The sequence below is a fragment of the Carettochelys insculpta genome, chromosome 4 (genome assembly GCF_033958435.1).
Source record: "Carettochelys insculpta isolate YL-2023 chromosome 4, ASM3395843v1, whole genome shotgun sequence".
Lineage (NCBI taxonomy): Eukaryota > Metazoa > Chordata > Testudines > Carettochelyidae > Carettochelys > Carettochelys insculpta.
The window spans coordinates 121548220-121559847 of record NC_134140.1 but is presented as its reverse complement, the minus strand read 5'-3'; the positions used below and the strand labels follow the sequence as shown (position 1 = coordinate 121559847).

General features: G+C 47.8%; 1 protein-coding gene across 1 annotated transcript in view; it reads right to left on the bottom strand.

The window, feature by feature from the left end:
- Positions 1-1426: 1426 nt before the first annotated feature.
- The window catches only part of LOC142012803 (broad substrate specificity ATP-binding cassette transporter ABCG2-like), a 30333-nt gene continuing 20131 nt past the window's right edge, over positions 1427-11628 (bottom strand). Inside the window, exons 12-15 of the mRNA XM_074993643.1 lie at positions 6544-6698; positions 5423-5512; positions 4013-4107; positions 1427-1577 (exon numbers count right to left, since the gene is read on the bottom strand). Coding sequence (XP_074849744.1) covers positions 1427-1577; positions 4013-4107; positions 5423-5512; positions 6544-6698 — 491 coding nt within the window. The remainder of the gene's footprint in view (positions 1578-4012; positions 4108-5422; positions 5513-6543; positions 6699-11628) is intronic.

The following is an 11628-nucleotide window of genomic DNA, read 5'->3' as shown; positions in this document are numbered from 1 at the left end:
AAATAAAATTATTCTCATGTACAATCCTGCAGCCCTACTGACCTCAAACAAACAAACAGTAAGGAATGCTGAATTGGGTTCTTTTTCCAAGTTTTTGTAACTTATTAACATATTTGATTTAAAATTACAAATTTCACAGTAAGGGAATGGGTCAGCAGCAAGACTGGCAACACTCAGTTTATTCATAAATCATCTGATGAATGTAAATGTTGAGAGGGTAATATGTGTGTTTGACATACAATCATTTAAATTAATCAAACCTAAGAAGGACTGTGTGCAATTTCAAGAATATCAAACACAAGTGGGTAATTGGGCCACCCAATTTTAAATAGAATTCAGTATAGACGAGGGCCGTAATGCATATTTTGTATATACAATTCTTTGAATTGTTATCACAGGAAAAATATACAAGCATCATTGAAGTCAACTCACTGAAAAGGTACAATGGAAAAGATGTTAGCCCCATTATGGAAAGTGAAATATAGAAAATGTGGTCATATCACCATAACCAGATGGTATATCCTTTGAATAACTCATTTATTTTGGGTCACATTAAAAAGACGCACTGTAGCTGCAACAGAAGATATCTGAAGCACACAAATAATTTGCTACAAAGAAGCTGAGAAGCTTTCTGTTCAAGGATAGCAGGAATAAATACAACAGAGTTACATAAATTAACAGAATAGAGGATGTCATTAGGGTACATGTATCTAGCCAAGATGGGGCCAACAGACTTGCTGGAGCCCTGGACAAAATGGGGATGGTGACTCTGGACTCCAGGAAGTGGCTAACTCACGGGGGTAGCCAGCCATCAACGCTGCCTAAAGCACACCTTGCTGTTTTCCTCCCACATCCCAGCTTTGAGAGCTGCCTGGAGTGCCACACAGCACTCTGGTGGCAATTTAAAGGACCTGGGGCTCCAGCCGCTGCTGCTCCTGCAGTAGCATTTGGGAGCACTGGGCCCTCTTGAATTCACCAACCCTAGCACAACTGCCCCCTCTGCCCCTCCTTCCCGTCGGCAGGCCTGCCTCCACCAAAAAAACAGTTTCAGCGTCACCGTCAGAGTATAACTGGATTTGCAAAATTAAGAAAATCTTCAGTGATCCACACCCATGGAACCTTTTCATTGTGGATAGAACCATTAATTATCAGCATTTCATAACTATTCTCTATTGCAGCTTAAAAACTGCCTTTACAATTGGTCTAATGAAAAGATGAATACTCTTTTGTATGTTCCACGACAATAAAGTAAATTCAGGCATAATTTAAATTTTAAGATAATGCATTTCAATGTTGCTAAAGATTTTTACCTTTGGTAAAATTTTGAGGCAAGAACCATATGAAAGAATGTTAACAAAAAATCAAGTCAGTTTTTTTAACCATAATACTACCCAGTGTGAATTAACAATTTCTTTATACCTTTGTTTTAAGATAACTTTTTCATGAAGCATAGTTTCAGATAAGAAATTGTAAGGAAAATTATAATCATGCATGCAAGAGCCACATGATTCTGCCACAGCCCCCAGGAAGTTGCCTCAATTCCTTGGTTCTTCAAATATTCTTCTCCAGTACAATACCTACAAACACACAGACATTTTTTTTTTAAATTAATCCTTTGTTAGGTATCTGTTACTTGAAGTGGAATACCACATGACAATAAAGGCATTTTTTTTTTAACAGCCAAGTCTTCAGAAAAAAATGCATGGAAATATTTCACATGTCAGGCATTCCTGACCCCGTAGAACTCAAGGATTTAAATTCCATTTTTTTCCACTTTTGACTGGCTTGAGATAAGATTACACACTTGACACACATTGAAACTGCACAGAAATGGTAGTCTACTAGACAGGCTGTCCTGGGACTGAGGAGTCAAATTTAATTATCAGTTCTATCATAGACCTTTTGTGTAAGTCACAGAGGGTGTATCCACACTTAAAACGCTGCAGAGATGTGGCTGCACTACTACAGTGCAGTGCTTCAGAGAAGACACTACTTTCTCCATCAGAAGAGTTTTTCCCATTGGCTTAGGAACTCCACCTCACCAACAGGGAAGCAGCTAAAACGAGAGAATTCTTACTTCAATCTAGAACTGCCTGTACCAGGGATTGGTTGATTTAATGTCTTCAGCCAGCATGGATTTTACACATCTCTGAGCAACAGTGTTATACAGACCTAATTTCCTACTGTAGACCAGGCCTTAGTCTCACTAGATATGTCTGCACTCCATTTTTGAATGAGTAGGATGACCATCCATCCCATTTTGGGTAGGACATCCTTCCTATTTCGGGCACCATCCCGACATCCTGATTTATTATGCCAAAGGGGCTAATTGCCCCTTATTTCACTTTTTATAGCGTAGGTGGCTGCCCCCAGTTCAGGCTCCCCAGCTGAGGGGCAGCCAGGAGCCAGACCTGCGTGGTCGCACGGCTGTCACATGGCTTCCTCTGGCTGGGGGGAGCCAAACCCACGCGGTGGCATGGCTGTTGCCCAGCTTACTACAGCTGAGGGGAACTGTGAGCTGCCACCCAGCTTCCGCCAGTTGGCAAAAGCCAGATTGGTGTGGCTCCCACCCAGCTTCCCGCTGCTGGTGGAAGCCGGGAGCTTTGCTGGCAGGACAGCAGCCCCGTTCCTGGTGCCCCAAGCCATGGGGTAGCCAAGAAACACAGCTGCCACCCCACCATGCCCCCAGCAGTGTGGCAGCCCCCACAAGGCAGCCACCGCCTGCTCCCAGGTAGGGTAACCATCTCTCCTGTTTTGGCTGGGATCCCATCCCTCCCCTGTGTCCCATATATGGCCAGGGGAGATATGGTCACCCTATGAATGCGCCTTCCAATTTGGATCCACAGACATGTGTTAGCAGGGTATGCGCTGATCCACTAAAACTAGCTGTGTAGACATGCAGGCCTTGCTTTGACACTTTTGTGCTCTCAAGCAGCCCTCCCTAGAATGATTAAAGGTCTAAAGAATGTGACCTATGAAAAAAGGTTGAAAGAATTGGGCTTGTTTAGTTTGGAAAAGAGAAGATTGAGGGGAGACATGATAGCGGTTTTCAGATATCTAAAAGGGAGTCATAAGGAGGAAGGAGAAAACTTCTTCTTCTTGGCCTCTGAGGATAGAACAAGAGGCAATGGGCTTAAACTGCAGCAAGCGAGGTTTAGGTTGGACATTAGGAAAAAGTTCCTAACTGTCAGGGCGGTCAAACAGTGGAATAAATTGCCAAGGGAGGATGTGGAATCTCCATCGCTGGAGATATTTAAGAACAGGTTAGATACATGTCTATCAGGGATGGTTTAGATAGTACTTGGTCCTGCCATTGGGGCAGGGGGCTGGACTCAATGGCCTCTCGAGGTCCCTTCCAGTCCTAGTGTTCTATGATTCTATACTAGGGAGTCCAAAATGCAATGTCTACACAGTTAATTCTAGCATTCTAGCATGAGTTCCAATATCTTAAGTTTACAGATGGAGGTTGGGTGGCTTCTCCCAGATGCAGTGTAAACATATCCACTGTGCCTCCCCGATCTGTAAAATGGGGATAATAATACATCCTTTCCTTAACAATGAGGTTGTGAAGATAACCACATTGAAGACTGTGAGGTGGTCAGAAGGATCGCACAGGTATCCAACCTATTCTTTTCAATGTATACTTTTATTTTTTATGTTGTAGGATTAATAGTCTGGTATGAGGGGAGGTTACTGGGTGAGTAGATATTGCAAGATTGCCTGATAAGATTGCCTGTTTTATGTTTTTAATAGAAATAATGAATGCAAAATCACAATGGCATATTAATGCTGCTATGAATACCTTCATTGTTTCTTTTGCAAGTGGCCTCTGCAGCATATTAGCTCAATACATACAATACAAAAACCTTTTTTCTTAATACCAAAGAAACATTACTGTCAAATATCCTACTGGAGGTGGTGAATGTACCTCAAATTCTCTAGCGTTCATAAAACCCTTGAAATCTTGTGAATGTCTTCTAATACAATTCATTGTAATGAGAAACATACTTACGGTTGGCTAACCTGAGTGCAGTTTGTAGCAATCTGACTTGTATTAGTGCTACCAGTGCAAAATTTCAGACCAGTAAATTCATTAATTTGCAAAGCCTTTTAAGATAAAAGAAAACAACAAATGAATGACAATTTAAAGCAATTGTAATGTTGCATCCCATATTCTTTATAGAAATATGCTTATGAATATGAATGTGACATGACATCTGCTTTATGCAAAATACTTCATGTAACATATTAGAAAAGTTATCATCTGCTGAATGTGTACATTCTATTTGTGTGCATGCACCATTCCCGCATGCCATTAGAAATATGAAGTATAAACTTGTTTTACTAATCCAGACATAATGGCCACTAGTAGTATTCAAGGAACTTAATAGCCTGGTACTTGGGACAATGATCTCTGAATAGTGATAGTGCATCTCTCTCTTTTATTGATAAAAGGTCCAAATAATTTATGAGCTTGCTCTGCATGAAACTGTACACAGAGTAAGACAGATTTATCTGCGGTTGTGGTCCCATTGGGGTTGTGCAGCAGGGTGCTGTGTCAAGTCCCTGTGACTGAGCCTTCTCAGAGCTGAGCTGCTCTCAGTGTCTGTTGCTCAGCTGTGGGCTGTAACCCCCACCACTGTGCCATCCCTGGAGGAGACCAGAGGATCTGGCTCAGTAGGAGGGCAGCTAGGCAGGCTCAGTGGTATTACAACACATCAAATGACAATCTCAAGGGGATATCTGAGACGGAACCTATCAGATCAATGACAAACCAAGAGGATCAGATACTTACTAAAAATCAAATTTATCTTCAAGTTTTCTGGCATTATGGGCAGACTGCAACTAGTAAGCATGTTGGGTGGAGCACAATTTGAGGGGCCTCAGAGATCTACCACCCTCCCTCTCACAGGCAGTGGGGCTAGGAAGAGCCCACCCTGTGACACTGAGAAACAGTTTTAAACACACAGAGATCTCTGCACATTTGAACTATTTGCAGATAGGAGACACTTACCTCTTACAATCACTTTTAGCTGCTGTTTCTGTAAACTCCTCATGCCTGTAAGCTAAGCGCATGGGCAGCAGCCCAGGAGCGATTCAGGTTCTGCCCAGCTGATTAGCAGAATGTCCAAAACTATCCACAGTAGACAGCATGTGTTTCTATTGATCGTGCACATCTGCACATGCGTTGGTACACATAACAAAAATTTATTCTGCCCATGGATGGAAAAAATTAGAGGGAATGCTGCATGCCACATGACTAAAAGTATGCCATGTCAAGTTTTAGTTTCAATATGTTTCAACAATGTGCCCTTCGCTCACTAATCTGTGAAACTTGGATTCATTTCTCCTATCTGATTCAGATGGTCCCTTTTGACAAATGCTTCTGAACACAATGCACAAAAAAAACCCCAGCACTTACTGTCATGCCATATCGAGGGATACTGAAATATTGCAACCAGGAGAGCCAAGACATGATGCTTGTAAGATTTACCAGCAACCCGGAGAAAATCTGTGGACAGTAAAGACCCAATAAAAAAAATCTAAGTTCCATTTCACAGGAAATATTTTCAGTCCAGAACACAAATTACTAATCCGATATGCTATACACAAGTCTGTGTCATATTACACTGGGGAATAAGAGATTTATATCCTCCTATCTGAGCACACAAGTAGCTCCTATAGAGATTGATTATGCTGATTTGCTATGCTTTTAGTCCTTAAGGGAGAACCTCAAATCAGCTTTTTGCTAAGTAATAGTTTTTAAAACATGAAATTGAATTTTCTGTTCTCCATATACTGCCTTTGCTTCTTTATGGCAACTGGACAAAAAGAGGGCAGACATTTTTGAAGAGCCATGCCAAGTGTGTTCATGGAGAATTTTCCCTAAGTGGCCCTGAGATCGAGTCTAGTGCTGTTGCCCCAGGTGGAAAACTGGATGTTCTGTTATCCAGAGTGTATTGCAGACAACATGGATCTCTTTTGTGTGTGGCCTGTCAATTAGAGTATCAAATTCTAGCCTGTTAGTCAGTTGGGTTCCTTGCTGATGGTTAGTAAGGTAATGGTCTCATAATTTAAGGCTTTTATGCTTGCCTCAGCTGAGGAGAGTGGAGGAAATGTGACTCTAAGCCACCTCTCTGCTCCCCAACTCTAGATTAGCTAAGGTCCTCTCTAAATCATACAGTCTCAAAGGGAGCTATGTGCTAGTTGCAAAGCAAGTGGAGCATCATGCAACACCACCTGCACTCTTATCCCTGGCATGATCCATCCCCTCTTCTTCCTCATTATTTTTATCACTGAAACATAACTAACTAGAACATCAAATCCAAACCTCCGCCAATCCCAAATTTCTAGAGCAGTTCAGAAACAAGCTTGAACTTTGTGATTTTGGTTCATGTATTTATATTGAAATAAAGTGGAACAAAAAAGCTCCAGCTTCTTGATCTTTTTGCAACATTCAAAGTCAGATCTCTATCTGGCTCTGAATTTCACAGCTTGTTGGATTTATGTCTTAATAAATAAAATCATCATGACAGTACTCACAATCATAAAAACAAATGAAATGGTCATAAATAGATTAGCAACAGCTACCACATCCTGTCCTGTTCCAATTGCTAATGCCATAGAAGTGGCTGTATAAGATACCATCATAAGAGTCAACATCATTATAAAGAAGGCATCTGCTTTTGGCTTCAGACCTTAGGGAACAAAACAAGAAGGCTGTCAGAATAATTTTTACACTATGTACTATCCTAACATGTTGTTGGTGTCACCTATTAAAACTCATTTTGTGATAACTGATTCAACTTGCTGATCGTGAGGAGTTCCGACTCTTACAAGTACAAAAATTAGAGAATTTGTCTACAACAGACCTGATATGTGTATTTGTGGAAGAGGTTAGGGAACTGTAGATAGAATTTTTCAATGAAACAGCAGGAGGAAAAAGCTGTAATGTGTCTCAGCTAAGCCAAGATAGAGGAGGAAAACTCCTGATTCAATAAGGACTCAGGTTACCGCTAAAAAAATTGAACAGGGAGCACCTCACACCTCACCCCATACAGCAGTTGATGTAAGCAAAAAAACATCAAATAGTATTTCACTTGTTTCTACTGGGGTCTCCCAGGAGTGTTAGGGTGCCAACACTCCCAAGGGATGTTGGCACCTAAAAATTAGGCAGTGGTTTTCTGAATCACTGCTGTTTCATAGTCACGTAAGCGTTCTTACTGTATATCCTAACAGAGCCACAATGGCTCATCTCTTTAAGATTAAAACTTAGAGTAAGTGATTCTTGTTTTCCACTTGCATTCTGCTAACAGAGATGATGGAACAAGTTGCATAGTGGGCACATGGAGAGCCATTGAAACAAGCTCTAAACCTGTATATAACGGAAATTACTTCAAGCCGGGGGTGCAACCGTACCCACTAGAACTCCTAATTCCAGCACTTACATCTGCTAATGTATGATTAATGATTATTAAAGTTTTAAAACATCTTGAAATTCTGAGTATTGAATTTCTTACTCCATTAAATATTTCAATCTGACCTTCCCATAGTGTGTGGTAAGCATGCTGTTTGAAACTGCATTAAGTCTAAAACAGATGTCTACAATTTTAAAACTGGTCTTAATAACAGAGGAAACAAATGAAAAGAGCAGACTAATATCAGTTCTTGGGAGACTGTTTATAATCATACTTTGATAAGGGATTTTAATCAGCAAGGCCAGCTGTAATGAAAAATATTTTATGAGGGAATGATTAAAAGTCACTAGCTGGGTCTACTCACGAGCACCCTATCGAAAGGGCGAAAATTGATGTTCAGCAGTTGAAATAGCGGCTGTTGAAAGGGAGCACCCAATGCCATTAGTGGATCAGCATTTCGATCCACTCTTTCAAAGTGCCGCCATGGTCTTTTGAAAGAGTGTCCACACGGCTTCAAGCCCTTTTTCGAAAGAAGGGAGGCAGGAAACGCCGCGGATGGGGTCCCATGGCCGACAAGCCCTTCCAGAGCCGCAGCCAGCTGATCTCTTTAAAGGGCCCCTCCCTCCACTCCGTATGAACTGAGTGCTGCCCAGCTTTTCCTAGCCCAGCAGAGCCCACTTGTGCCCACGATGAAGGCACAGTGACAGCTCCTGCAGAAGGACACCCTCATTATGGACACCCTGCTGGCAGTGCTGTGCACCATCACCACAGCTGCACCCGATCTCACTGGGTACCTGGGCGGTCCCCCTGGGGCCGTGGGGCTCCCCCACCCAGGGCACCACCAGGCACCGTCCCGGGTGCCTTGACACCTCTGGACCCACGCCAGCAGCACCAACTGGTAGGAGTGCCTGGTGCTGGGGGAGTGGGGTGAGGAAAGGTGGCTGTGGGACTTCCGCATGTTGAGGCGGACCTTCAAGAAGATCTGCCACTGGCTAGCCCATGCACTCTGGCACCAGGACATCTGCTTGCAGCCAGTCCTCGTACTGGAGAAATGGGTTGCGATCACCAACTGGAAGCTGGCCACTCCGGACTCCTACTGCTCTGTGGGTCAACAGTTTGAGGTGGGCAAGGTTACCTTTGGGGCTGTCCTTATAGAGGTAAGGTAGGGCTAGGTCATGCTTCCCACACGGGTGGTTGGGGGTAGGGGCTGGGGTGAGGGGAGCCCACCGCTGCAAGGGTCTGGATGGGAGGAGGTCCAGGGGCTGGATGGGGCTGGGGCCAGATGGGAGGCGGGCAGAATGGACCCAAGGCTGGGGGGAGACAGCTGCCACACCTGCACTAGAGCATGTGTCCCCCTCTCCCCCATGCAGGTCATCAGAGCCATCAACGCGATGCTGCTCTGTAGGGTTGACCGCCTGGGGGATCTGGACAACACCATCACCAGCTTCCAGGACCTGGGCTTTCTGAACTGCAGCAGCACTTTGGATGGCACACACATCCCCATCTGTGCCCCACCACACAGCGCCGGCCAGTATGTCAACAGGAAGGGCTACCATTCGGTGGTGCTCCGAGCCCTGGTGGATGTGAGGGGCCAGTTCACTGACATCTATGTGGGCTGGGCCAGCAGCACCCCTGATGCCCAGGTCTTCCAGAACTCTGGCCTCTGCTGGCGCATGGGGGCCAACACGTTCGCCCCCCAGTGGGAGATCCCAATGGCAGAGGATGTCACCATGCCGCTCTGCATGGTGGCAGATGTGGCATACCCCCTGCAGCCATGGCTCATGAGGCCGTACACGGGACACCTCAACCCCACCCAGGAGGCATTCAGTCAGTATCTCAACCATGCCCGCAACATTGTGGAGCAAGCCTTCAGGCGCCTAAAGGGGCGGTGGAGGTGCCTCCACACGTGGCTGGAGATGGGGGTCCTGAATGTGCCCGAGGTAGCGGGCACCTGCTGCATCCTCCACAATGTTGTGGAGGAAAAGGGGATGCCTAAGCTCCTGGGGGGTGGTCCTCTGGCCGGCACTGACTATGAGCAGCTGGGCACTGCCCCCATTTGCCAGGCCCACCGGGACGGCCACTGCATATGGGAGGCCCTCAGGCAGGCCTTTGACAATGGTCACCTCTGACCCGCACACACACCCACATGCCACTCACATCTGCCATCCACCATCCCCACCAACCCCACCCGCACTGCACCCACACATCCACCACCACCCCATCCCCCTGAGGAGCACAGCACAGAGTGGTGAATATTAGAATAAACATTTATCGAGACCATTGTCAGTAACTGTGTATGGGGGGGAACCTAACTCAGACGGGGGTGGGGTGCTCATTACAGGACAGGGGTGGTGGGCCGTGAGCCCCGTCAGCCCCAGAGCCCCTGCCTCCCCGGGTGTGGAGTCCCCGGTGGGGAGGAGAGGGTGTGGGGAACAATGGCAGGTAAGGCCAGAGAGTGGGCCTGGTGGGGGCAGGCTCGGCAGGGGGAGCTGCCGGGGGGACCAGGAGGCGGGCAACACAGGCCGCATGGTACTGAAGGGTGTGGTCGATTCCCTCCAGAGTGGTCAGCAGCCTCTCCCAGGCTGCCCTCCGCCACACCATCTGAGGCTTGCTGAGGTGGAGATGCTGCTTGGCCACTTCGGCCTGGTGCTGGCTGGCTCCTCCTCGGCCCGGCAGGGGGCCACCGGCCATGGCCCCGATGGTGCGCTGCATGGGGTGGCGTCCAGGCGCCTCCGAGGTCTGCAGGGTGGCTCTCGGGGATGAGGGATGGTGCAGGGCTCTCCCAGCCTATGGATGGCGTGGCTGTGTGGAGAGGGAGACAGCATGTCAGTAATGTGCCCTGGATGGAGAGGACCTGGCTGTAGCACACCCCATGGAGCCCCCATTCCCCCAAAGGACACTGACCCCCGCAAGGGGCACCGACCTGCCCCCCATGGGCTGGGCCTCACGGCCTGGGGGTGCATCCCGAGGTCTCTCATGCAGGTGGCCCTTTCCGGCCTGCCGTGTGCAGCCCCCTAGGTTCTGTCCAGCACTGACCAGCCACAGCCCCTGTGCAGCTTGCAGTGCTGGGCATTGCTGGTGGGCCACTGCGGGGTGCCACATACCATGTGGGGGCTGGCCTGTGTGCAGCCTGGGACCACCAGTCCCGTGTGCGGGCAGCTAGCCATTGCGTAGCCCCCAATCTGTGGAGTAGTTGTGCGCTCCTCCATGTACATACCAGAGGGTCCCTCAACGATGTCCAGGGAGGTCCAGCTACCGGTCACCTGGCTGGAGGAGTGGGAGGGAATGACAATGGTGAGGTCCCCCTCCTCACTCGAGCACTTCATGGTGCCCTTGCCCTCCTGGGTCCCCGGTCCACACTGCTCCTCCTCCTCCGGCTGCAGCTCCTCAGCAGAGGTGTCCAGGAATGCCAGGGGTGAGGAGCTGTCCCGGGGCCCCAGGATGCCCGGGAGCTCCCAGAAGAAGGGGCATGTGGCTGGAGCTACCCCAGAGTGGCTGGCCTGGTCCCTGGCCCGGGCATAGCCCTGCTGCAGCTCCTTGATCTTGGAGTGTATCTGCTCTGCAGTATGCTCTGGGTGGCCCCTGGTCTGAAGGCCCTGAGCCAGGTGGCCGAAGGCAGCGGCATTGCACCGCTTGACCCCCATCTCATGCAGGACCTTCTCCTCCTTCCACAGTCCGAGGAGGTCCCGCAGCTCCCGCTCCGTCCAGGAGGGGTCCCCTTCTTTTTCTCCCCTGAGAGCCCTGCAGGGGCTCAGAGGGAGGGCCAGGGGGCTTACGGGGAAGGCTGGCTGCTGGCCATGCTGCGGTGCTGGAACATGGGGGCTGAAGCACGTGCAGAGGCTGCTCCTAGCACGCTCTCAGCTTCCTGCCAGGGGTTTCCTGCGTGCATGTAGCTTTAAGGCAGCTGGGGGCAGGGACCATAGAGCCCCGCTGCTGCCAGCTGGAGTGGCCCTGCGCTCCGGCTGACTGGCGCCATGGAGGATCTGTATTTCGAAAAAGCGGACTGTGGAGCGTCTACACACGTACTCTTTTGATTTAGTATTTTGAACAGGGCCACTCTTCCTGATCTGGGATCAGGATTCAGATTTTGATATCTACGCCCCATTCTTTTGATTTCCTTTTGAAAGAAGGTATTACATGTGTGGACGCTCCTCCCGCTCTTTCAAAAGAGGGACGCTTATTTCAATGTTTTGTGAATGTGTAGACACAG